Below are 27,670 nucleotides of genomic sequence, written 5' to 3'. Positions count from 1 at the left end.
GAGTATACACACATACCGTAACGTCACATTTTTATGAAACCCTAGAAAAGACAAACTGATCCACAGTGACAGAAAACATATCCAGAGTTGTGGGAATTTTAGGGTGATTGAAATGTTCTGTACTTAGAGTGTGGTGATGATGGTAACATGGGTGTATTAATTTCTCAAAACTCACCAAAATGTATAGGTAAAATGGTTATATTTTGTCCCATGTAAACTGTACCTCATTAAGGTTGATTTTATTTATTTATTTATTTTTTGAGACACAGTCTCACTTTGTTGCCCGGGCTAGAGTGAGTGCCATGGCGTCAGCCTAGCTCACAGCAACCTCAAACTCCTGGGCTTAAGCGATCCTCCTGCCTCAGCCTCCCAAGTAGCTGGGACTACAGGCATGCACCACCATGCCTGGCTAATTTTTTCTATATATATTTTTAGTTGGCCAGATAATTTTTTATTTCTATTTTTAGTAGAGACGGGGTCTCGCTCAGGCTGGTCTTGAGCGATCCACCCACCTTGGCCTCCCAGAGGGCTAGGATTACAGGCGTGAGTCACCGCGCCCGGCCTAAAGTTGATTTTTAAAAACGGAGGGAAGTAAGAGACATTGCCGATATAATCAGGTTTAAATTTATAGTTCAAATTTTGGTCCTGGTTCTCTGAGACTATCCTGGTCATTTTTGACTGAACTGGGATTGCCAAAAATGTCCTCACCTTCATATCTTCAAATAAAACTTTCGTAGGTAAATTTATATTATTTATACAGCTAGTTAATTCTTTACACTTTTATTGTATGTTGACACTTAAAATTTCAGTCTCTTCCAGTGGTTCTGTGAGGAGGACTGAAGTGAGATGCTGGCTGTAAACAAGTGTGCACAGATAACTGCTACTCAGAGAATTAGAACCGTAACAAAACATTTTTTATGACAACCACTGTTAAATATAGCCTAATGTTTTATTCTTCAGACCACCTCTCAGCTTTATAGAAAAAAACTTTAGGCATAAAAATAGCACTCTATAATTAAAAAAAAAATTCCTTGCTGGTCTTTTGGATTTTTGGTTCTCAATAAATATGAGTTTTCCACTAAGCCTCTCTAGACCACTAAGGCCTAAAGTGATGCTTCCTTCTCTCAGCTCTTAGAGAAATTACTGGGTGTATTGCTTATTTGAAAATTTAACTCTTCCATGCTTACAAACCCTCTTTTCAATGGGATGATCTTCAGCTCCTTGAGACCCCAGTATATGGCTAAGTATTTGTTGGTATAATTTTGTTGTACTGATTTATTGAATTTGAGGGATTTATTCAGATTCTTTGTTTATAGGGTTTTCATTACAAATCAAAATAAGCTCATGTGTGTAGTAATTGCATAGAAATGTTGTAGGTATTCAGATTGGTGTTGCCCAATCATGCCATTTAATTTACAGAGCTTGGCTGCAGTAATTTTCCTGAGTGGATGATGTAGAGGAGAAGGTATTAGCTGAGGAGCGGAGACCTGGATTCCAGAGTGAGCAGAAACAGGCCGAGTCTGGTTTTACAAAGCAGGTACTGTACATGCTCCTTGCCTCCCTGAGAGCAAGGCTCTGAGCTATGTACCAGGGGTCTCTTTCTCAGTGGAGGTTCCTTAAAGGAATTGAGCTTTGTTTCCTGGGTTTGAGGCATATTCTTTTTTACTCTCCCTTTGTACACCAAATAGAGTTAATTTTTGTTATTCTTTGGAACATATTTTTCAATGGAGAAGACCATAGTTTGCATTTGGGAGACATTACCATTTAAGATGTTTTAATAGGCCAGGTATGGTGGCTCATGCCTGTAATCCTTCCACTCTGGGAGGCCAAGGTGGGAGGATCGCTGGAGCTCAGGAGTTCAAGACCAGCCTGAGCAAAAGCGAGACCATATCTACTAAAAGTAGAAAAGTTAGGCTGGTATGGTGGTGCACGCCTGTAGTCCCAGCTACTCGGGAGGCTGAGGCAGGAGGATCGCTTGAGCTCAGGAGTTTGAGGTTGCTATCAGCTAGGCTGACACCACGGCACTGTAGCCCAGGTGAGAGAGTAAGACTCTGTCTCAAAAAAAAAGATGTTTTAATAATTAAAAGGCACAGGTAAACTGTACATACAATTCCCTCACTTTCAGCTACTCAGAGTACAGTGCTTGGGGAGGAGAAGGGAGAAGAAAGGTCAATGAGATGGCATGGCCCTCCACAGGCCCTAAGCGACTGGACAGAAGGCTTCTTAGCTTAAGTGGCAGCATAGCTAATATAATTTTACAGTAACTCAAATAAAATGTAGAATAACACGTTCAGTGCCCAAAGGCAAGAAACTGAACCAGTTGATGTCTTTTAGTCCAAGAACTAGGACTCTGTACAGAATGCCAAATTTCCAGGCTGCACTTTCCCTGCCTTGTATTTGTCTCCTGGTCTTACAGCCACGGAGGAGCTGTCCTGTCTCCTGCCTGGGTTCTATTCTAACATGAGCATGGACTCTAGTCTCCAACCCTTCCTTGTTGTTTTAGCAGACCACAATGGTTTAGACAAAGATTAGTAGGGGGAAAAGCTTTTGAGGCAAAAGGATTTAGCTAGGCTATTCATGTTTGGAGGGAGGAAACGCATTATTGCCTTTTTGGAAAAGATAGATTCAAAGTTAAAAAGAAAAAAAGAAAACAAAGGAAAATAAAATCAACAAAGTTATGCATTTCAAGATAAGCATTGTTAACAGTGTACCTATTTGTGAATATCCCTAAAAACACTTCTTTGTGCATATATATTCATATGGATATAGTTTTCCATAAACATGATCAAATGATACATTCAGTTTTATAATCTGCCTTTTCTCTCAACAATAGTCCATGGCTTTCTTTCTATAACAATAAATATAGATGTATATCCTTATCTTCATGGAATTCCACTGTATTCCAACATATGTAGCTAGTCATGAGAACTTAGGTGGCATTGTTTTTCACAATTATAAATTAAGTGGCAATTTTTAGCACATTTTGCCCAACTAACCTAACATCTATGAATATTAATATTCTTTTCAAATTTCTTTTAATAAGTAATGCCAATTTGTGAGTGGAAAAAACCTGTTAGCAAGAGTGGAAGTATTTTTACTTCCTAAGAAGTCCATTCTTTTTTCTATTCCATTCACAACACTGCAACGTGGACGTTCAGAGTATGTTAGGTAGGTAATCTAAGTCCCATTCTCCTCTTCTGTCTAGCACTTTATACACACAAGGAAAAGTTGTGAGGAGGTTGAGGCTGAGCAGAACAGAGCCTTTCCTATGCTGATTTTACTGTCTTTCTACCTGATTCTCTGTGTACCTGGTGCACCCTCTCCCCCATTTTCCTCCGAGTGCCCAAGGCCCCCCATGGTGGCTCCTGGCTGGACCTGCTTCCAGAGCAGGTCTTGTTCTCTTATTGGTCCTTTCTCTGTAGCTCCTCAGAGCTTATTGAGTGAAGGAGTGAGGCTTACAGATACGGCCACCTTGTGTTTTTCCATTCCTTGAGTGCCTGAGAGGTGCCCCATCTGGCTAATCAGGTACACTAGCCGGTATTGTGCTAGTGTATAGACTAGACAACTGTAACATTTTGATATGTGACTATTCCAAATGTCACTTATCAAAGACAAGATGTGATTTTAAGGCCTCAGTCCCCAAGGGATGGTCAACTTGGAATTCTGGGCACCCTGTTAGGCACTGATGCTATTGGAACTGATCTCATTTTCAAACAGAAGACCCCAAATCCCTGGAACTGATGCTAAAAGATGTAAAAGCAGAGCTGGCATAAAGGCAGAGATAGGGATTTTACCTCCTTTCTTTACATCACCCATTGTTTTTCTTAGCATTTATTACACAGTGACCATTCGACATTCATTAAAATTTAGCATCATATATTTTGCCAAGGTAAAGTCCCCAGGAAATGCAGAAGGATAATAATTAAGCAACAGAAGAAGTCTTTGTGAGGTCTGTAACAGTCATTTCTCAGATTCTTGAGTGGCTTGGGGTAAGGGGGTATTATATCACAGAGAAACCAATGCAGGTATAAACAACTATAAGTTCACCTAACGGGCAAAACAAAAAATAGGAGTGTTGACAGGATCCACTGAAACAATTTGGAACTTGGAAAAAGGACAAGATGCTGAAGAGTTATCAGGGCTGGATTTAGATTACTGTGACATGCCTATGCTGTTAGGAGCAATGGAAACTTATCCAACTATAGATCAGAGCATGGCCAAAAGTTCTCTAAGTTTGGAGTGTCAATAAGGAAACAAGGCTGGGTGTGATGGCTCACACCTGTAATCCTAGCACTCTGGGAGGCTGAGGCAGGAGGATCACTTGAGGCCATGAGTGGGAGACCAGCCAGAGCAAGAGTGAGTCTATAAAAACAGAAAAATTAGCTTGGTGTGGTGGTGCACACCTGCAGTCCCAAGCTACTTGGGAGGCTGAGGCAGGGCCACAGAGAGAGACCCTGTCTCAAAAAAAAAAAAAAAAAAAAAAAGAAACAATTATTTGTGTAAAATGATACAAACTTTCTAATATTTACCAAGAGACTTAAATATATTCCTTTCTGGTCAAAATAATCTGGAAATTTCAATTCTAATAATTCATTTTATGGAAATAAGCAGATGCATATAAAATTGCTCATCTCAGTATTTAGTATACTGAAAAAGAAACAAATGAAATGTCCATTAATCCATTTACTGGGGAATGGTTAAATAAATTATGGTACATCTAATGAATATTTTACAGTCATTATAAGTAGTTTTTTAAAAAAAACATTAACTGGCATGGGAAAATACTTATTTAGATAAAATCCATGTGAGTTTATAGGCTCTAGTATGAGGGACAGAGAAACAGCAGGGCTTGTGCTGGGCCTTGAAGGTTAAGTTGGATTATAAACGTGGAGGGGTGGGGAGGAGGAGGGTGCTCAGGGGACAAGGAGATCACAGGGGTAGGGCGAGAGGCTGCACGGAAGACACTGAGGGAGCTGGAAGCATGTCTGATTGCTGGGGAGAAGGCAGACTTGAGTGCCAGGCAGTGGGCTGGGTGTTTATTCTGGAAACAATGAGAAGCTACTGACAGATTTTAAGGAGGGGAGTAACAGGACTGAAATCTATTTAGCTGCTCACAGGGTCCCCAAGGGCTATTTTAATGCTGAATTATAGCTGCTGTGCGTTTTCAGTTCCTTGGAAGTTACTAACGTGAAGTAGAGAGACAAGTAAGTTAACACAACTTGTTTTACTTATAAAATACTGTTGGGTTTTGTTGTGTTGGGAACAGGGTCTGAACTGAGGCCAGTGACCTAAGATCAAATATGTAAAAGTGCCGGGTGTGGGGGAGACGTCCAGTAAGTCCTTTGCCAACACCAGCCACCTTGGACTAGAAAGACTTCTTACCTGTGCTTTTGAGAGTGTAAGGTGGCAGGAATCACCTTCCCATCCAACTTCCAGATAGTCACGAGGAGAGGCTCTGGAAGGAGCCAATTTCCCGGGCCAGGTGGATCTTCAGCATATGCACCAGGGTATATCATGGAGTCTCCTGCTCCCAGGAGCCCTTGGCTGCAGTTCTGGGAAGACTGAAGGAGTGCTGTATTAAAGTCATACATCAGACAATTCTTTTAATGTCCACGGGGACCAGTCTGTCTTTTGATGAACAATTTCCTTTTGCTACCTAAATGTTACCTGGGCTCCAGAGCCTGCCTGCTGCATCCTTCCTGACCATCCTGGAACCTACTACGGGGCGCCCAGTCCATATGACTGCCCCACAGTTCTCTGTCAGAGTCCCTATTACCTGGGGGCCAATCAGTGAAAACTGTCAACATGAATACATAAAACTCTCACCAAAGAATATCAAATCCTGGCTCAGACCAGGACTTGGGAATTCAAAATTATGGTGGCTTATACTACATGGTTTGTTTCTCTCATGTAAAAGAAGCTTACACAGATTATCTTAGTTCATGGTTTCCATCTTCAAGGTCATCTGGTACACAAAAGTGGATGCTAGAATTCCAGCCATCGTGTCCATATTCCAAGAAGCAGAAAAGATGAAGCTTTTTTAGAGAGCTTTCCTGGAAGCTTCCACTCACGTCTCATTGGCCAGACTTAGCTGGTGGCCAGCTGTCATCTTTGAGCTGGGAATTTTGCTGTTCCTCACAAAATAGTGGGCCTTGTAACTAAGGGAGATGGGAGAACAGACTTTGGGTAAGGAAGTAGCAGCCTCTCCCACTCTGACCTATGTCTGACCCTGCTAGATGCTGGACTTTGACTTATCCTGAGTACATCCTACTGCTCAGGGATCACATATACATATTCTGTTTCTATTCCTGGTGAGCTCAGAAGGATAAAAAATTAAAAAATTAGCCAGACATGGTGTTGCATGCCTGTAATTCCAGCTACTTGGGAGAATAAGGCAGGAGGATTGCTTGAGCCTAGGAGTTTGACATTTCAGTGACATTGCACCCTAGCCCAGGCAACAGAGACCGTCTCAAAAAAAAAAAAAAAAAGGTAGAATTTGGCAAAAGAGATGTTGGGCTTCTTAAGGCCATTTAGTCTTGGGACAGACAGTGGATTCTCAATGGTGAGGAAGATAAACCAGTTTCCAAATGGCTTTCTCCCAGATACCCAGAGCCTATGGGTGTCCCCTGCTTTCTCATGTATTCCATAAACAGAAATTTTACTTTTTTAAATATGTGGCACAAGTGCCATCTCCCCCATCCCCTGTGCCAGCACTCTTCCCTGTTGAGCTGGAACATGACCTCAGAATCCTTCTTAACACAATGTCCCTGGCAGTTACCACCCTGGTCCGAAAGACTTGGCACTACTATTTAGGCCTATTAGCTATCTTTATTTTCTTGTGGGAATTTTCATTCTGACAGAGAATCTCTGGGTAAAATTCTTTATTTCATGGGAATAAATCTCACATGGTGGAGTTTTGGGTACATCCACAGGCGGTAAATGCAGATATTTTAGGCAACAGGCTTGGCATTCTTCAGATTTCACCACTCAGTGGCTAGACATGTTCTAAACTTGTTCTTGTGTTTGTTTACTTTACTGGACTGTGAGTTTCTCAAGGGTGGGAACTGTATCTTATCTGCTTCTGTAGCCCCAAGGTGCCAGGCTCAGTACTCTCTCAAGAAACATGTTATCAATAAATGAATTGCCTGCGTTGGTCAAGGTCAAGTGGCTATCAAAGTAAATACCTCCCCTGTAGCTGTGGACTGCTTACCACTGAGGACTAAAGGGAGGTCTTCTTTGGAGAGGAGGTCAGTGACAGGAAGAGCATTGGCGGCACAACCGGTCTCGATTATTCCATGATTGTCTTAGGAATGTTTGAGTAACTGATATGGGAAACTGGCTACCAGGTGAAAGGGCAGCTATACCCTCAGTAGGCTCTTTTTCTGAGAAGCTACACATTTTCCTTCTTTTGACCAAAGGTCCGGGTCCTGGGCTAACTTGGCCCACTGTTTTCTGTGTTCTGGGAGCTGATTCAGGAGTTGTGCAAATGATTGATTCCTATTTCACAGATGTGAGTGTGGCTGATGTAAGACTATAATTATGCTCCTGATTCAATTAAGGTAGCTTATTCTCGCTGATTTGTTTTTGTAAGTAGATCTACAAATCATATAAGTTAATACTAATATTGCTTATGTTTTAAATGTTGTGGTTCCTCAGTAAATTTTGTTAAGTAAAAAAAAGCCACTACTGTTAAAAAATGTGAAGAGCACTGACTTAAGCCAGTTCACCCAAGTTCCATATTTACTTCTTTAAAATGACCAAATACTTGAATAGCGATTATGGAGAACAATGAGGGAAAATAATTCCCAAATGATTCTTTCTGTTAAAAGAACAGGATGGGGCCTGGTGCAGTGGCTCATGCCTGTAATTCCAGGGCTTTGGGAGGCTAAGCTGGGAGGATCGCTTGAGGCCAGGAATTTGAGACCAGCTTGGGCAACACAGTGAGACCTGTTTCTATAAAAAAATTTAGGGCAACAGAGTGAGACCCTGAGCAGGGTGGATGTATATGAGTGGATCCAGGGTGATGTTTTTTAAGAAGGCTGAACGTTTTGGAGACAAGCCCTGGTTACAGTGCTCAGTGCTCACCTTTCCCTTCCCCGACTCCCATTGTGGGCTAGATCCACACCTACTGAGGAACTGTCCCTGTGTTAGATTCCCAAGTGATGCAGTGCTGGAGATACTGTGATCAGATGCACAAGCTTTGCCTGTCTTCTTACTCTGGGCAGGAGGGCTGAGCCCCACAGAAATAACAAGGCTCCCTCACCCCTTTACCTCTCTTCTTAAAGTCTAGAACTAGGCCTAAGCAGTCAGCTCCCAGCTTCCTTCAGAGAACAGAAAAGAGCAAAGGAGAGAAGCAATACTGGAGTCTTTTCCACTCACAGAGTCCTGAAGGTGGGGGTGGGAAGCCGGGGGAGGTCAGCTGAGAGGGAACCTCTTGGACTTTGGAATAAGAACCAGGTTCAATCCTGTTAGGCCATTTCTTAGTATTTTGACCTTGGATAGGTTTTCTTAAGAGTTAAAGGTCTCTATTTACAAAAAGGGGATAACAGCATAGACTTAGGTGTACAAAATACCTAGTACAGTGCATGGCATCTAGCAGGTGTGCAACAGATGACGCCTTTCATTGTTATCACTTTGGTATCACATTGCTGCTGCTCAGAGTTGGTTATTATTCTGTAATTTTTCCTAGCGTGTCACTGTGTGTCAGGTGGGGGCATTTCTGCCTGGGGGATGTGTGTGTGTGTGTGTGTGTATTGGGGGGGCTGGCACACAGGTAAATCACTAGCAGGGCTTTAGCACCTCTCTTTCCCCTCCAGGCCTGTTGACCAAAAGTCACACTCCTGAATAAGTTCAAATGGGTGCATTCCTAAGAATATGTGGGAATGTCAAAGAAGGGGTGGGGAATGGTGGTGATGGAGGGACAGAAAACTTCCCCGCAGACCAGTGGCTATACCACCCTTTGGTAAGGGTATGTGGCCACCTGGACCCCTATTCATGTCTTCCCCCAGTTCTAGCTGCCCTTCTCCGTTAACACTGCCCAGTGACCTGCCTGGATGGGGAGCGTGCGGCCAGCCACATGGTCACCTAAGTGCCATTTGGTCTCTCTCCTCTTAAGCCCTTCAAACTATAACATGAATATAAATATTATAAAAATTGCTTAACGTGCCTGAGTGCATATGACATACACAGATGGTTCAGTGACTGGGTCCTTCCATTCATATATGCCCCAAATTACACAGCAGCAATCAGAACAGACAATAGCAGACCCCTTCTCCCAGTGTTCAGTCATCTGACCCGCACGCTAGAGCCCAGAAAAATCTGAATGTACCTGTTCACTGACTCGCAGGTATGCCCCGATCAAACCTTCCTGGGAAGCAAGAAGGTCAACACAGCCTTAATGAACAGAATTATTTTGTCTTGTTGCTTTCTACCCACTCTCTCAGGGGCTGCAATTCTTTAGAACTTCCCTTTTACATTTCCTTCCTGATCTGGTCAGCATCATCACTTTGCAGCCATTTAGTTTCTAGGGACACCAGCCCCTTATTCTAACAAATGGCACTAATACAGTTCAGAGTATGCAGCTTTCTTTACATGGACTAATAAATGTATAAACATTACTGGGAGCTAAAGGGGCAGCACAGGTTGAAAAAACGACTAGATGTAGAGGATTACATGAAATGTTTATAAAGCCTTTGACAAGATGTCCACACATTGCTGATGCTAGATAAATACCAAATCCCTTACTCCTCTTCTTTTTAGAACCTGGATCTGTCACTAATTAGTGCTAAGACCTGGGCAAATCAAGGCATTTCATTTCTCTGGGCTTCGGTTCCCTCATATATGAAATTAAGAGGGTTGTACCAGTTTTTAATTATTTTTTTCCTGTTAAAAACATCCCCCCCCCCAGCTTCTCCTCAGGACTCCTTCATAGACTGGAAAAAGGGTTAGGAAGGTTGTTTCTGCCACTTTATATTTTTTCCCAACAAAGGCAAAAAGCAACATCTTTCCAGTCGGGACGGTTGGTGCTGGGGACACTGAGCAGGGACAGGAACCAACATTTACTGGACATCTCCCCTGCACCAGGCACTTTCATGCGAGGGCTATCCTGAAAATATCCAGCCATGTATTAATAACATGAAAAATGCTATTAACAATGGCCGGATACTTTCCGGACAGCCCTGGTATACCTCGACCTTAGCCCACCAGCCTCAGTTCAGATCCTGCTCCGAACACGACAAAACCCAGCAGTTTTATAAAAGCAAAACAAGGAGAGTTGATGTGTTGCGTTAACTTCTCTCTACCTCACATTAACCTCCAAGGATCTCAAAACACTGCAGCTACTTCGACATTAAAATAGCCCTAGGGCCCCCCAAAATTTACTGCAGGGCTTAAAACAAGGTCACCTCAAAATAGAATAAAGAACTCCCAAGTCAAGCCCGGCTTCTTTTAAACGCTTAAAAAAAAAAAAAAAAAGCCAGCCCCGGCCCAGAGAGGCAGGGGCAGCCTCGGCGCTCCCGGGGCCGCGTCCGTGTCCCCCACCCCGCGGCCCTCACCCCTCCGCGGGCCCCGGCACCCGCCGCACCGGGGGCGCAGCGCCGCCGCGCACACCGCTCACCCCGGCGCTAGGTCCCGTCCTCTGCCGCCCGGGAGGTGGAGGAGGCGGAGACCAGGAGAGGAGAGGAGGGCAGCGAGACAGCGGGCTCCCGGCGACGTCGCCGCGACCCCCGCCCACGACCGGCGCGGCCCCCGGGAGCGACCCCACACTCGCGCGGCCGCGCCGCCCGGGACCTCCTCTCGGCCGCCCATCTGCTTCCAGGGCAGAGGGAAGAGGCGGCGACGGGGCGGGGCGGGGCGGGGCGGGGGCTGCGGCGAGGGCGGGCGCCGACGGCGGGGGAGGGCGCGCGAGCATCCTCCGGCCGCGCCTCGCCTCGCCGGGCCCCGGGGCCGCGCCCACGCCCGCCGCCCTCTCGCCCTCTCTGCCGGCCGGCGCCCACACGCTTGTCTCCGGCTTGAACCGGAACCTCTTACAGAGGCCGCCGCCGCCGCCGCCGGGGAACCGGGCGCCGACCGAGAAGCGCGGGGGGAGGCGGCCTGCGCGGCGCCGCCCGCCATGGCCGCGGCGGGGTGAGGTAGGCGCGGCGGCCGCAGTCGCGCCGACCCGAGCGCTCGTCTGCCGCGGACAGGCCCGCCGGGCCGGGGCGGTTGCGCGCGGAGGCCGAGGGGGAGCCGGGGCCGCCGCCCGCTCGTCGCCGCCGCCGTCGCCGCCCATGGCGAGGCCCCGCCGCCGCCGCCGCTGCTGACCCGGCGGCCGGCCGCGGCTTCCGCCTCATCCCGCGGCGGCGGGCGGGCGGGCCTCCCCTCCACGCCCCCGCCGCCCGCGCCCCGCGCCCGCCCGCCGCCCGAGCCCGGGGACCGGGAGGAAGGCGAGAGCAGCTGGAGTCGGGGGGCCGCCGAAGATGGGGAACACTACCTCGTGCTGCGTGTCGTCCAGCCCCAAGCTCCGGAGGAATGCCCACTCCCGGCTGGAGTCCTACCGGCCTGACACGGACCTAAGCCGCGAGGACACGGGCTGCAACCTGCAGCACATCAGCGACCGGGAGAACATCGACGGTGAGCGCCGGCGGGGCTCCCTCCCCGCACCCCCCGCCCCACACCCCCGCCCGCGACCCCGGGCCCCAGCTGCACGCGGCGCGGCCGGGCTGCTCCTGTTTCCTCGGCAGGTCGCCGTAACCGGCGGATAACGGAGTCTCCCTCCGCATAACCCCCGCGCCTCTCAGCCTCCAAGCGGCCCCCTCGCTTGTGCCCCGGAGTGAGCGGCCGCGGAAACTTTGAGGGCTGGGGCTCGGGGGAGCACCGCGGGGCCGGGTGCGGGGGTGTGCGCCCACGGGTGTCAGGGTGACAGGAGCCGGCCCGTAGGTGAGCGGCCAGTGCTGGGCGGGGGCGGCCCGGGAGCCCGGGGTTCCCAGGCACTGCCTGCAGGCAGCCAGAAGCCAAGTTATGCACGAGAAGGGTGAGAGCGTTTGTCCTTTAAAAAGCAAAGGGAATGGATGAGCCTTGGCAGAACCTGAGGAGCGAATTCCCATTTTGGAATCTCAGTATCTACATGGAGTTGGAGAACCGGGTTGGCCTGAGTCAGTTCTCTAGAACCTTACAAGTGGACCACACTTGGCTGTACCCCCACTCCCATTTTCCTTAAAAAGTAAAAAAAAAAAAAAAAGAATTTTGGGATTTTGGGGGTGGCGGTTGCAGGGTTAGAGTGAAATAGTTTCTCTTGAGAATGCTTTTAAAAGATTATCAGATAGCTTTGGGTTAAGTCACTCAGACCCAGTTTTTTGCATGGGCCTGAATTGCAGTCCTGTGAAATTTCTGATTGATGTGGGTGACTTTGGGTTTGAACTAGAGTTTGTTTAAAAAAAAAAAAAAAAAAGTTAAAGGACTGATTACTGCATCTAGTACTGTTTTATTTTATTGGTTTTGCAGTATCTTTAATAGCACTATTTTATCAGCTCTGTGGCCTAACAGTAGCTACAGAGGGGCATTTATGCATCATACTTAAAATACAGTTTATGTAATTTTCAACTTAAAAAGATTTGAAATTGAAAATATATTTTTGTGACAACTTGATTTTTCTTTTTTTAACGCATACGTCTTCTCACAGTCTAGCTGAACTAATCTGAAAAAATTTTTTGTGTGAATGAATTGACAAAACTCTTAATTCATTCTTGTCATGTTTAGGTTGGAGCATTCCCTCTAATGTGGAAAGCCATATTTAAACTCTGCTAAGGGAAAGAATTTTCTCATTGTTTGGCTTCCTTTAATTTCTTCTAAATGGTAATTTCATCTTTTTAGGACAGCGGCTTTATTAAGTGAGTACCATATATAAAGGGACTAACACAACATCTGGTTTATTGTAGGCGCTTAGTAAATTATGGTTCCATATGACGTTTCTAGTGCTGTTATTTTAGACTTCCTTTATTATCTTAACTTACACTTGATGTCTTTGAACTACAGCCATACTTTATTTTTAAATTTACACATATAAAAGCATCTAGAAGGATATTAAAGCCAGATCTGTTTTGATCACTGCCATAGGTCCAAGCATCTGAAAGAAATGTTTACCATATAATATTCAGTAAGTATGGTATTTTAAAGGGATGAATAAATAAATGAGTTTATTATAGAAAGCCATTGCTCAGTACTGTACAATGTTGACAGGCAAAAACATTTGGAAGTAATTTCTCCTTTATATTGTACACTAATATCTGGTGGAGGCTATACGTTTTAAATGTTTGGATCAAAAAAAAAAAGGAAAAATAAAAACAAAGAAGATACACATTTCTTAGAACCAGGCTACATACTATTATTATAGACTGTAGTAAGGAACCAGAGGTGGGGAGGAAAGTAATGGTAACCAGCTATTTGACACTAAGGCATAGAAGGATTTTGCCAGAATATAGTAGTTTTTGTTCCTTCACTTGAAAGAAATCTAAGTTTCAGTAATGAAGTATTTTTGAGAGAACATTTGGAGGACTACCACCTCTTATTTTGCAGATTCAGGATAGTTTGCGAGAGTATAGGGCAGGTTAAGAGGATTTCTAGTCTAGCCTGTAGTGTCCTCTCACTCTAGAACCTAGTTCGTATGATGATTCCAGTTTAAACCCAGAAATACTAATTCACTATTTAAACAATGTTCTCTGTCTCCCAAATTCAATAAATAATACTTCTAGGATTTATCTAACCAGTGGTTCTCAACATTGGTTTCAGTGAGAACAGAAATCTAGGGCCGGGTGTTGATGTTAATGTGTATATTTAAAGCTCTCCAGGGTGATTCCAAGATGCAGCTAGGCTTGGGAATTGCTGGCTGGGTAAATTCTGATGTTCAGGGACATTTTTGATAGAAATTGATCCAGTATCAGAGGCTGGGAAAAAAGAACAGATTTGTTTAAATTTAAATAATGTGTACAAGGTCTGTCCAGAAAGTATCCAGCCATGCAATATGAAAAATGTGTTAACAGTGGCTGGATACTTTCCAGAGAGACCATGTATACATCTGTATCTGTATGTATTTGAACTTCTGAGTTATATTGACTGTCAGATGATTAGCAAACGTTTTAAGACTACATCTTAAAAATTCTTGATTCTAGTATATATCAAAAGCTAAAGTGCTCAAGTACCATGTTTCTTATAGCTTGAAAAATGTGCCAGGCAACGGAGTATTGAAAGGTTCAGAGAAGTTTCTGGGTCTTCTCTGATAGGGGAGCTGCTTTAAATCGCAGAGATATGATGTATATATACATGTTTTCCTCACCCTACTCCCAAACACACAAAGGGGTAATATTTGTCCTGTAGAATTTCAGTGACAGTTTCACTGTGAATTTAGACTTCTATAATAGATACCTACTGGCAACTTAATGTGTCTTTATACTCACTGTGTCTTAGTATATACTCAGTGTATAACCTACTCTTAGATTATTCATGTTTCTGAATTTGTATTAGATTCATCTGCTCCCTAGGTATTATTTCTCATAAAAATCATTCAGAGATTGAGAAATAACATCAACACATAACAATAATGACGGTAACAATTGCAGCCCATATATATTGCTTACTCTGAGCCAGCTGCTGCTCTCAGTCCTTGGCTTGTATTCATTCATTTAGAACACACGATAGCCCTGTAGGTGATATTATCCTTACTTTAAGACAATGAAATGAAACATTGAGAAGAGAAATGACTTGCCCAAAGTCACACAGCCAATAAAGGGCAAATGGAAACTTTCCATCATTGCTCGGCTAGCGGTCAAACATTAACTAGTCTGGGTTGCCTTCTGGGATAGGGTGTCTGTTGTCATTGCAGTCATATCCATAGTCTCTCAAAGAAGCTTCATCTTGTCGGTAACAGTTATTCAGTCTAGACTTCCATGATTAGATTATTTCTGTGGGAGGAGAAAGGGAGGGATGGACTAAAGAGAATTTAAAATGTGATGAGAACTAATAAATCAGGATACTTGTACAGCTGTACCATAGTGTCAGTTTGGGGTTTTGCTTCAAAATGATTGATGGCAACTTTATTCTTTACAGCTTACCTGTCATCCTTGACAGCTTGGTTTCTTCCGCGTTCTGTATCTTATCCGTTGGGAAAGCTTGGCTCTCTGCCTTCAAAATATATCCAGAATCTGACCACTGTCAAAACCCCTTCTGCTGCTCTTCTGAAGATCTAAGCAGCTGTCATCTCTACCAGCCCACCTGGTCTCCCTGCTTTCACCCTTGCCCGCTCCAGCCTGTTCTGAACACAGCAGCCCCGGCTGAGATCCTTTTAAAAACTCTAACACATCATTCTTCTGCTCAAAAACTGCAGCGATTCCTAATTGCACATTGAATAAAAGGCATTTCCTCACAGTGGACTTCAGGGCCCTGGGTGATCTGCCTGCCCTCCTCAACTCACAGACTAGCTTGCTCATTTCAGCCACGCTGGCCTCCTTTGCTGCTCTTCCTGGAACACGCAAGACATAGTCCCATCCCGAGGTCTTTCCTCTGTCCCTCTGCTGGAAATGTTCTCGGTGTATCTTCTTGGCTAACTTGCTCCACCTCCAGTCATAGTTCAGGTCTCGCTTTTTCAGGGAGGCCTTCCCAGTCATCTCATTTAACATCCCTCCTGGCACCCTCAAACAGTCCTAGGGTACAGTCTATCTGTGCTTCTGTTTCTTTATTCCATATCCCCTTATGATGCCCTGGATAAGTATATACACATGTAATAATAACTGCTTCCACCTACTAGCATGTAAATTGTAATAGGACATTATTGTTTTGTTCACTGAAGTAACCCAAGCACTTAGAACAGTGCCTGATTCCTTGAAGACACTCTATAAATATTTGTTGAATTAATGTGTTGAGTGAAGCCAGCCATTTAAGGACATCTAAGTGAGAACATCACCCTGTGTATTTACTGGGTGAGGGGAAGCAGGAGGGAAGGAGAGAAAGAAGAAGATTCGTCATAATGAAAGAAGATTGGCTGTGAAACTTTTTGGCTTTGTTTGTGTTTTAACCTGAGAAGTAGCAGATAGGGTGAAGTCCTGAAAAATGAAACTTAAGAATGGTTTAAAAGCATAACAACAATAACAACAACAACAAAACCCCGATCAAACTGAAAGGAAGCCATGGCTAATGGAAATCGGTTTAACATTGTATTATGTTTCGTCTTTTTTCCTTTTCTCTTTCAGTGGATGACTTTAGCTGTAGCCTTACCTCCTTAAGGATCAAAATGAGGTTCAAACACTTAATTAACCAAGAAGTAGTAGATGAACATATGCAATTATGAACATAGCCACTCATGTTGGTTTTCCGTTATTAAATGTGAAATGTTTTACAGCAGATGCAGTAAACAGTATTTGGAGTCTCTACAGCCAGAGACAGTTACAGCCAAGTCTACAGCTTAGAGGTCATTGTAAGCAGCAAAGGGATAACCAGAAAAAGTACACTTGCTGTTAAAAGGGTGGGGAGACACAGGAGCAATTTAAAATCTAAGTACCTCTCGTAGTATGAGCTTACCTCGTAGCTCTGGGTTTCTTTGGGTATCTACAACCTATTTAATGTCATCTCTTTGGTGCTCGTTTCTTGAGTCTTAGTCCCACATTAGCCTTACCTGCCCCAGTGGGCAAAACATTCCTGTGGACTTTCTTTCCAGGCTAAGATTTATTAGCCTCGTTGCCTGCAAGGTGTGCGAAGACACTCCGACCAAGCATGGACTAGCTTCGTATTAGTAAGCAGTGTGGAAAGGTTCAGTTTAAATATTTGCCAAGAGAGCCATTCTCCGAAGCACTGACGGTGGCTCCATGACCCATTTTCTACTTACTTTTCCTATTTTCCTCTGTTGTTTAATATCAGGGCGTTGTTTGTTCCCCCACTCCCAATTTGTAGGTGAAAGACTGAATCTCAAAGGGGCACCGTCTCTTGCCCAGCTCATGCAGATCATGGACACGGTAGTAGAATTTACTGTGTTAGCTTTGGGCCAAGAATGGTGCTAATTACTTGGCCTGTATTATCTTTCTTAGTCTTCACCTCTCTCTCCCCATTCTACAGGTAGAGAAATTGAGCCTTAAAAGTTAAGAAATCTGCTGAAGGTTCCACAGCTTGTTAGTGGCAGTTGGAATTCAGTCTTCTGTCACTTGCCTCCATGCCTCAACTGCCCTGTGACAGCTAATTAGGGAATGATCCATGTCTAGAATCCGAGCCTCCTGGTGCCTGGCTCAGCCCACTTTGTTTTATGAGAGATTCACAGCCATTGCCTATGTGCTTTTTCCTAGAAATACTTTGCAATTAGGATTTTTACTTTGCTGCCTGCTTTTTGAGAAGAGTGAAGACTAAATAATTTTGTGGAATGGTAGATTTTCTCACCCTCTTCTACAACACTGATTGTCTTGCTTTTACATTTCTGGCTAGAGAAAACTAATGCAAAGATTAAATTTATTCCTAGCCAGGAAAGGTAAGAGAACCAAAAAGAAAAAAAAAAATACTAAGAAGGCAGGGTATGTGAACAGCTTTGAAATTCATTTTTTTTTTTTTTTTGAGACAGAGTCTCGCTCTGTTGCCCGGGTTGGAGTGAGTGCCATGGCGTCAGCCTAGCTCACAGCAACCTCAAACTCCTGGGCTTAAGCGATCCTACTGCCTCAGCCTCCCAAGTAGCTGGGACTACAGGCATGCGCCATCATGCCCGGCTAATTTTTTTTTCTATATATATTTTTAGTTGGGCAGATAATTTCTTTCTATTTTTAGTAGAGACGGGGGTCTCGCTCTTGCTCAGGCTGGTCTCGAACTCCTGACCTCAAGTGATCCACCCGCCTCGGCCTCCCAGAGTGCTAGGATTACAGGTGTGAGCCACTGCGCCCGGCCTGAAATTCATTTTTAATCACACAGGGTCGGAGATTTAGCTCCAAGTGTATCATGTTGGACTTACTTTAAGGCAACAGTGTTTGTTATTTTTTACAAGAGGGTTATTGACAATCTCATACTTATCATACTTCAAAGTCCGAATCCTTTCACGGTTCAACGTTGAGGCAGGAACGGTCAGTCTGCAGCAATGGCAGTTGGCGTAAGCCCCTCTCCTACTGTCAGTGTCATCTTCCGCAGCTGGAAGAAGGGAGAGAGAGAGCGCACTTTCCCTGCAGCACTTCTTATCATTGTGAATGTTGAGTGGTTTGTTGCTTGGTGTCTTGGTCAGGAGACCATTTCTTCTCTGCTCTGAGACCCAGCGTTGTTCTCGCCTATCTTTCCTGAAGAACGGAGGCGAGGCTGAGGGAGGGTCAGCTGAGAGAGGGCTCTTGGCAGGGGCTGTGTGGGGTGTGCTCCTGGGCAGAGAGCAGCACAGCCTGGTAATCGGAGGACCTGCATTCCAGTGCAGCTGTGCTGCTGCTGTGGGGCCTCTGCCCTGCTGAGCCTTGCTCTCCTCTTCCACTTGAAAAAAGTGCTTAAAAATACTGCCTTGACTTGCATGCTGAAGTACCTTTGTAAGGATCAAAATGAGGCCAAAATGCTTAATAAACCAAAAAGCACTGGATGAACATAAGCCATTATGAACATGGCACTCATAATGATTTTCTTGTATTAAAGGTGAAGTGTGCTCTGAGATCTACAGGCAATTGTGTTTGCAGTCTCCATAGCCAGAGAAGCTAGAGGCCCAAGGGGCTCATCCTAAGAAAGACATCAGCGCAGGACACAAGGCAGTCCCTAAGCAGAGCTGGAATTTCAGAGCAGGGGAGCGCAAGGTTATATAGAGCTGTATGACCTTTGAGGGGAAGCTTGCTGGCTGTAGAATTTGGAGTAGAAATACTACTTTTTCTAGCATTCATTGCTCTTCTAGGTTGCATCTTTCCAAAATCTCACAGTGATGCCGTGAAGGAGCAGTGGGATAAATATTTGAAAAAGCTTTCCCTGACTCTGGGGGAAAGCCGAGCCCACCCAGGCAGTCTGCTGACTGTGTCACGAGAGCCACATTCCTGGGCATGTCAGCTTGAACCCTTAGATGGAAGCTGATGCCAGGGCTGCTTCTTTTTTTTTTTTTTAAATTCTTCAAAGGAAAGGGTTTTGAGGCATATGTAAATGTGCTTTCTTATATTAAAATACTGCTTGCAATAAAGGAGAGTTGGTGGACTGAGAAAAAATAGGCTCAAGCAGCTGTTTGTGCCCATTTCTTTAGGAAAGAGTCTTGACTGGCTAGAGCCACAGGTGAGGGAGCTCAGAAGATATCCTCTCCCTTCTCGGCTGCTTGTAGCTATTGTTACGTTTCTCTTCCTTTACTTCTTCTAGGGCCTTTCTTTGCTGTCTGCCAGCCTGGAGAGACGGGTGTGCTAAAGCTAAAATTGAGCGTGTCAGTCTGACAGCACACAGATGGCAGAACCCAAAGACCCATGAGGTTTTGCCTGGGAAGTCTCTTGGTGACGCTGATGAGAGGTCATCTGAAGGGTTGGTCAACTCCAAACTACTGCCCTCTTAGCTGCTGTGTCACCTTCCTTGCCAGGAAGGTTGCTTTTCAAATACAGAAATGAAAAACCTTGAAATCTTTTTTCCTCATCTTTGTTAGAGTACCAGCATTCTATACATTAGTTTTGAGTTTGTATAGAAACTTTTTTTGGTTGTTTTGTTTTCCAGTATGGCTTAAAAATGGTCTGAAGGGCAGTTTCATAACAGAAGTTCTAAAATGTTTGGGCAACGGTAAGGTTTTTCTGGACTAAGTGTCTAGTCTCCCATGGTTATACTACTTGCATTAAAAATTATTTCAACCTGCTGGGCATGGTGGCTTGAGCCTGTAGTCCTTGCCCCGTGGGAAGCTGAGGCAAGAAGATTGCTTGAGCCCAGGAGTTTGAGTCCAGCCTGGGCAACACAGACCCTATTTCTTTTAAAAAAAAACAACAACAAAACTTATTTAAACCCAGTTCTATTACTCTATAGACCCATTACCTAGGATGTGTAATTTCAATTCCTGGTTCATTATTTTGTGACCGTTATTCCCTATTGGGGAATGTATAATGGGGCTTCACTGGGTGAATGCGAGTGGCTTGCTCAGCAGAGATGTACCCGCATCTGTAGACATGTCAGCTGGCTCCTGGTACCAAGAGAAATACAGCTGGGCACAGTAAAGAGAATTGTTAGCAACTACGATTACGTCTGTGCCAGTTTGCTTTGTGAGCCATGCAGAAATCTTAGTTGGGTGGTGAAATGCAAGTCACTTCTATTTTGGACACCTCTGATTATAGACCTCTGATTATAGACCTCCTGACTCTGTGAGGGATGAATAGGAAGTACTCTGCGTGGGGGTTTATATGTTTCAAAACTGTGAATGTATTGCTTAAAACATTTTAGACGCAAGTTTTTTTCTGTGCATGGACGCTTCTGTTCTTGGCAAAAAGGAAAAAAAGGAGTTATTAAAGGTATTTTGTTTATATAATATTTGGTAAACTCCTTGTCTCACACTGCAAATTTAACACTAAGTAAAGGACTTAATGCATGGGTAGGATAAGAGGTCTATTTTTTGCTTCTGAAGAAAGGATTTCACTCTAAATTTGGAATTCTATCTGGTAATGATTACATAATTTCAGGATTGTTTAATTGACTTTTAGCATTTTAAGTGAAATTATTGCTGTTCCAGTAAGTATAATCATAATTGTCCTTTAAATTATCTCTGGTTCTTATAGTAAGTTTTTTTTTTTTTTTTTTTGAGACGGAGTCTCACTCTGTTGCCCTGGCTAGAGTCCTGTGACATCAGCCTAGCTCACAGCAACCTCAAACTCCTGGGCTCAAGCAATCCTCCTGCCTCAGCCTCCCGAGTAGCTGGGAGCTTTTAAGGAAGCTACAGCAGGGTTTTTCAGCCTCAGTACCATTGACATTTTGGGTGAGATAATTCTTTGTTGGAGTTGGTGGGGGGCTGCCTGTCCATTGTAGGATATTCAGTGGCATCCCACCTCTACCCACTAGATGCCAGCAGCAATAGCAGCACTGGCCCCCCAAGTCATGACAATAAAAAATGTCTCCAGATGTTGCCAAATGATATTTCATATGAGGCGGCAACTTGTCTGCTCTCCTTGAGAATCATTGAGCTACGGGCTCTAAGAGTCAAGGTGAAAGAAAGGGAAACTTAGTAACTTCCTAATAGTTCTGCTTTCTTTGCATTTGTCCCTTTTGGGCATACAAGGCCTCAGGGAGGACTTCAGGGACTCTAGGGTGCATAGCTCCAGGGGCACCATTAACTTCATCCTTTGATGTGAGTGATGCCCCACCCCTGCTCCTCAGCTTTGCAGAGGGCTGCATTATTCATTTTAACTTGTTAGAACTCACATTATGGTGCTCGCTTGGGCAGCACGTAATACTAAAATGGGAACGATACAGAGAAGATTAGCCTGGCCCCTGTGCAAGGATGACATGAAAATGAAAATTAAAAAAAAAAAAAAAAAAGAACTAACATTATGTTCTAAGCAGTAGTGTTAACAGAAAAGACCTTGCCGCAGTTCTGACACTGGATGGTGGGATAGCTTTCTGTGTGTGCTTGCAAGTTGTATAATCTCTTTAACTCAAATTCATAATTCACTTAATTTTTTTCCCCTTACACCTTTTTCTTTTTTTCCTTCCTTTTTGGTATACTTTATCATACTGAAAGGGTGGTAAATTTTGCTTCTTTTAGCCAGCAATTTTATTTGTTATTTCAGTTTTAACATCTGCTAGTTCTCTGTGTGTATGCCTCATATTTTATTAATACAGTGGACTTTCCTTTTGAGAGCCTGTTTAGAAATGGAATGACAGTTAAGAATTTGTAAAGCTCTGATTTGCCTACATTGCCTGACAGTTTGTAGCTTTAGCTTGATTTGAATGCTCAGTGCAGTTTGTAGTTTTGTGGACCATTTGAAATCTCATCAGCTGCAGCATGAAGACGTGGCCCCCTGAGGCAGGTGCTGAGCAGAAGGGATGTTTGCTTCAAGGGTCTAGTAGTCAAGGACATATTTAGTAGAAAACTTTTAGGGAGGAAAAAAAAAACCCTTACTGTGTTGCAGTGTTGCACATAGTTAGGGATGAGACCATTTAAATTATTTAAAGAGTCAGTTTCTTTACTCCAGCACCCCATTGCTAGACTGAGGAAATGGCAGTGTGGGTTTCCCAAAATAGAGGTTTAAAAATTGAGATCTTGATTTGCAGCTTGCCTAGGTGAAGGAAGCTCCAAAGAATGTGGTGACATAGTATTCCTGCTAATTAAACATTGCCTCTAAGAATATTTGAACCAAAAATGTCAGTCCCTTAGAAGTAAGCATGTTTATAAGTATACAGTTGGAAGTGATTCTTGAAGATGTTTTCCAAAAGCTTGAGGTTCAAAAGTGTTTAGTTAACTCCTCCTGTGCCCGTATAACACCTACCATTTGTTAGGAAAGTTATTATTAGAAAAGAACAGCTATTCATTAAAAAGGTGGTTTCCAACACTGCTGTTACGGAGCACAGAGGGAGACTGGATTGCCCAGGCCATTACCATGGGATTAAAGGGCCCCTGCTAGAAAGATGGGAAGACCAAGTGATGGGCACACTCTGAATGTCGGAGCCGTCAGTGTGTGCAGAACCAATTAGGAACATTATTTGGAGTTAAGAGAACAAACCTCTCCTTGCTCATGTGACACATCTGGAAGTGACACGGAGGATGAACTCTCTAGATCAAGTGAGGCCAAAATTTGGTTGCCCTTTCTGTATTCTGAGGTCCTCAAAAGTGACTGTAAGTATTATTTTTGGAGCGAATCTGAAGTTTAAACAATCCCAATATATGCCTGATTCCATGACATATGAGGTCTCTCAGGGAAGGTCTAGCCTTACTGAGGTTCAATATATTCTTTAGTTCTTTCAGCTGTTTTTCAGATGCAAATGGTCTGGAAAGTCTATTTGTACAAAATGAAAATATGTCAAAACATATTTTATACTGCTTATATAGTGGGTGCTTAGCAGTTTGTGGGGACCAGGGATGTAATCCTGAAATGGAAAATTATGATTATAGAATATTTTAAGAATCTAAAACCACTGGGACAAGATTAACAAAAGTGTTTTTTATAAGGTACCCTCAGAGGACCTCTTTTGGTGAATGGGTAACTAGCTAATTACTAGGGTATTTTATATGTGTGTGTGTTTATATATATGATATTTGTAATGAACTTGAAATTATATTCTCTTAATAAAGACCGGTTCTGCACCTCAGTGCCTAACAATCTATGGAGCCATTTCTCATTGTGCGGTTTGGTGGTCTTGTTTACCCATTTCGTGGTAGGAGCAGTATGTTAGCCGTGTTTGCTTCAGAGTGTGTGAATGATTTATCAGGTTTTCAGGTACTATTTTAAGATGATTGGTATATGATGTTTTGGTCTTCAATTCTCTTGCTTCATTCCACTGAGTCCTTTATCCAGAATACATGTCTCTTGTTAACTGTTTTTTAACTTGAAAATGACTTAATGCTGATGGTGGGGTTACTGTGTGGGGTGGCTGTGGCTGAAGAACTATTGCAAAAGTGGCTACATCCCCTAGAAGTGTTTCTAGAATGTATTCTTTTCAACCACAGAGTTGTTGTTGTAGAGAGGGTGGAATTTGGTAGGCAAGTGTTGGCTGAGGCAGAATTACCAGTGCCTGTGATGACAAGGACTACAGCCACGGCCATTGTAGGTGGTCCACAGATATGCCAGCCCTGAGCAGGGGGACAGTTTCTAGACCTATGAGAATTTGTTGCCCCCCGTGGGAGTTCTATATTCAGTTCCTCAGTAAGTTGACAAACTGGGCAGTCCAAGCTTTTAGTTCCAGGGTCCTTGCTGGGTGCTGGGAATGCAAAGATCGATATTACGTGGACCTTGCGCTTAAGGATTTAATGATCTGTTAGGGGAGACAGGTGCAAATAAGCGATTATAGTACCATGTATGGAGGTAGAAGGGAGACCAGGGGATTGCCAGAGCCCTGGGTGGTGGGGGATGTGGGAGGGCGAGAGGGGTGGCGTGGGGCAGAGGCAGCAAGGTCGCTACTGGCAGAGGGGAATCTGCTTCTGAAAGATCCGGGCGGATTGGGCAAATGTCTGTTTTGAAGTCAGTAAGTAGTTCAGTTGAACTTGATGGTGGCTTAGTCCCCAAACATCTTATTTAATGAGTTATCCTCATTAAGAGGACGTTTGTTGGAAAAGAGATTTCATAATAATGGATGAGCACTGGAGGGCAGTTTCCTGTATATTTTTCATATACTCTGGATTCTGGAAAATGATTACTCAAATTTTTTTTTCTTTTTTTTTTGAGACAGGATATCATCACTCTGTCACCCAGCCTAGAGTGCAGTGGTGTCATCATAGCTCACTGCAACCTCAAACTCCTGAGCTCAAGTGATCCTCCTGCCTCAGCTTCCTGAGTAGCTGGGACTATCGGTGTGCACCACCATGCCTGGCTAATTTTTCTATTTTTAGTAGAGATGGGGTCTGTCTCTTGTTCAGGCTGGTCTCAGAATGCCTGAGCTCAAAGATCCTCTAGCCTCAGCCTCCCAGAGTGCTAGGATTACAGGCGTGAGCCACCAAGCCCAGCCCACTCAGTTTTAATATGGAAGACAGAATAGATGTCTTCAGAACTGTGAAAAGGATAGCTATTTTTGTGGAGCATGAGACGCTAGCCTTCGAAGAATCATAGAATGTTCATACCATCCAGTACCACAGAGATTTTCATTTCACAGATAAGACCTGAGCTGCTAAGAGGAGCTGCTCCTCTGCGTCCCACAGCTAGTTCGTGGCAGCTCTCAGTCTGAGAGCATGTCTTCTGATATTGGGGTCAGAGCCTTTTATTGCAACACACCGTGCTTCTTTTAAGCCAATTCTCATGGCAAGGTTGAATTTTTCCAAAAAGAAATTGACCCAACTTAATGTTATTTTTAAATGTGATGTTAACCTGAGTAAGAATTATATCTTAGAGAATTGTATTAGTTATCAAGCTGTGTAAAGAATTACCCTATTATTTACTAGCTTAAAACAACCACATTTATTATCTGCCGGTTTTTGTTGGTCAGGGCTCTGGGTATAGCTGAGCTAGGAGCCTCTGGCTCAGGGTGTCTCATGAGATTATAGTCAGGCTGTTGTCATTACAAGGCTCAACTGCTTTCCTAGCTCCCTTACACAGCTATTGCAGGCATCAGGTGCTCGCTGAGTGTGGACTGGAGCTCAGTTCCTTGCCACGTGGGCCTCTCCATCGGGCCTGTCTCAGTAAGGCAGCTGGCTTCCCCCAGACGAAGTGATCAAGAGAGAGCAAGAGAGACCCCCAAAATGGAAGCCATAGTCAGTCTTTTTATAACTTAAGCTCAGAAATGACATCCCATCACTGCTGTTTGTTAGAATCAAGTCACTAAAGCCCACTGCACTCATGGGGATGATTATGCAAGAGTGAATATCAGCAGCTGTGCTGGGGGCCATCTTCAAGGCTGCCTGTGACAAGCATTGATTGAGATTCTGTTGGTTGTAAGTAGTAGAAGTCCACATAAACTGACTTCAGCAAAATGGATGGGGAGTGAGGGAGAGAAGAGTTCTTGTATATGAGGATTTTTTGTGGAGAGCAGGGGTAAGGAAAATAACAGTCTCATGGGGAATTGGAGTCTGTAGGAACAAAGGCAGCTTGTCTCCTTCAGTATCTTAGTATTAAATTCTCTTACCAATCTCAGTCTGTTTCTCTGTGTGACAAATTTATTTTTCTATAAATCTTTATAGAATAGCTTACTTTTGTCTATACATGGTGGAAAGTGGCCACCCCACCATCCTTGGTTCTAAGACTGCAAAAGACTGAGCAGAATCCCAGTGTCCCAGGAGAGAAGATTGAGTTTACTCAGCCCAGCTCATAGGATGGCCTCCGCTGTGAAAGCTGTGGTCAGCGGTGGGGGCAGGGTTGTGGTTGGGGGGATGGATGTGACTGCAGGCATCCACTCCTATGTGCCGTGGGCGTGTGTACAGGAGATGGGATTGGAGGGGGCTAGTGAGAAGAACACTTACAAATTATCATTTTCTTAAATACATATTATTAATGTAGTAGAACTAAAATGAATTAATTTAGGTAAAACTAAAGTTGGGGCTAAGTTAGCAAACATTTTTGAAAAGCGGAAGGGCAAGGTTATTTGTATTAAGAAATTTTTAAAAACACTTTTGAGACTTTTGATAACTTGAAAACTGGAAAACTTATTGGTCATTATAATTGCTGTTTCTCTCTCTCTTAAGTTGCCCTTTATAAATTACAGGTTTATCCACATTTTAAAAAATGTTCTTACACTGTGAACATCTGTCAGCTTTCTCATCTTAGGTTATTATTTTTTTTTTTTTAGCAGTTTATGTAACCTGAAATGAAATGGCCATATCTGTTCCAAATCTGCCCATTTAGTGATTTCGTAGGGTTTTGCTTTTGTCTTTAATTGATTTCAATATATTGTAAAGATGCAGGAAAGGTTTTTATTGACATTTTTGGATGCTTGTTTATTTCCATAGCATTTTTAAATGACGCACACTCTGGCTTTGCTGCAAGAAATTTTATATTCTAAAAGTAGAAACTGAGAGCCTTTCTTGGAGGTATTTTTCTTTTTGCTTTGTAGATAAGTGAGAAGACTAATTCTGTAAAACTTAAAGACAGTCCACCAGTTGCATAGTTCCTAGTTTTGACTTTTGTTCTTGGAGTTGGATTTGAACAGTCCAGTGGTAGCAGCAATGAAAGCATATTAGTGTGTGGTAAATACTTAAGTTTGTACATCTTAATCTCAAGATGTTGCATTGTTGGTTAAAATTTTACAAGTTGAGACTGGTGCAGTGGTCTCTGGGAGTTGCCATGTGGGAGCATGTGGGAGCTGGTTCTGTTAACAGCCTTTGTGGGCCCCTGCATGGTGGTGTAGTGTATGGGTGGAGGAAGCTGGGCAGGTGGTGTTGGGGAAGGAGGAGGTGGGGATGGAAAAAGTGCTTCTGCGGATCCCAACAAGATTTGCTGGCTGCTGCTCCTTCGGCAAAATCTGCATCCACTTCTTAACCTATTAACATATTTCTAGTACGATGCTCCACCGTTGTGGATTTAGGTTTGGCAGCAATGCTGCTGTTTATGGTTAGAACCTGGTAGGGGGAAAAAGACTGTGTTTTGCAGTTGCAGAGATCTCGGGGATGATGCAACAAGTTTCTTTAGCTTCTTATTATGATATTAATTGCTTCCTGCAATCCATTTTCTCTAATCTGTTCTTTCTTATAATCCTGTCTCTCTCCCCTTAACAGATGTGAAGTGGATCATGTCACTGCCCTGCTTATAACCCCTACTTGGCTTCTGTTGTGGTTAAAGTAAAGCACAAACTCCTCCCCGTGGCCTCCAGTCATCCATGTTGTCCCCTGCCTGCTGCATAAACCACCTTTCTCACAGTGGCTCTAGCCACAAGGGCCCCTCGGTGTTTCTCACGCTGCCAACTTTGTCCCTGTCTCAGGGTCTGTACGCACGCACGTTAGTTCTTCTGCTTTGCAATTCTCCCCAGAGATGGTTCCTGGGCTAACTCCTGGGCAGGCTGTGTCACCTCCTTAAGGGTCTTTCCCTAAGAACACAATCCAGAGGGGGTGGCCCATCCCCTCTCGGGTAGAGGAGGCCCTTGCCCTTTACTGGAGTCACTTTACCTTTATTAGATAACGTTTGCCAAA

The 27,670-nt window shown here is 43.9% G+C and overlaps 1 protein-coding gene and 1 non-coding gene across 2 annotated transcripts in view; both read left to right on the top strand.

Moving 5' to 3' along the window:
* The first annotated feature begins 11,344 nt into the window (after positions 1-11,344).
* The window catches only part of CCNY (cyclin Y), a 120,650-nt gene continuing 104,324 nt past the window's right edge, over positions 11,345-27,670 (top strand). Inside the window, exon 1 of the mRNA XM_045535396.1 lies at positions 11,345-11,610. Coding sequence (XP_045391352.1) covers positions 11,457-11,610 — 154 coding nt within the window. The 5' untranslated portion in view covers positions 11,345-11,456. The remainder of the gene's footprint in view (positions 11,611-27,670) is intronic.
* On the top strand, positions 21,331-21,434 carry LOC123631201. Its single transcript, XR_006733066.1, has one exon. It is a non-coding gene; the product is annotated as a U6 spliceosomal RNA (small nuclear RNA).

Source organism: Lemur catta, chromosome 1, assembly GCF_020740605.2.
Source record: "Lemur catta isolate mLemCat1 chromosome 1, mLemCat1.pri, whole genome shotgun sequence".
Taxonomy (NCBI): domain Eukaryota; kingdom Metazoa; phylum Chordata; class Mammalia; order Primates; family Lemuridae; genus Lemur; species Lemur catta.
Note: the sequence above shows the minus strand (reverse complement) of the source record. Positions and strands in the feature narration are given on the sequence as shown.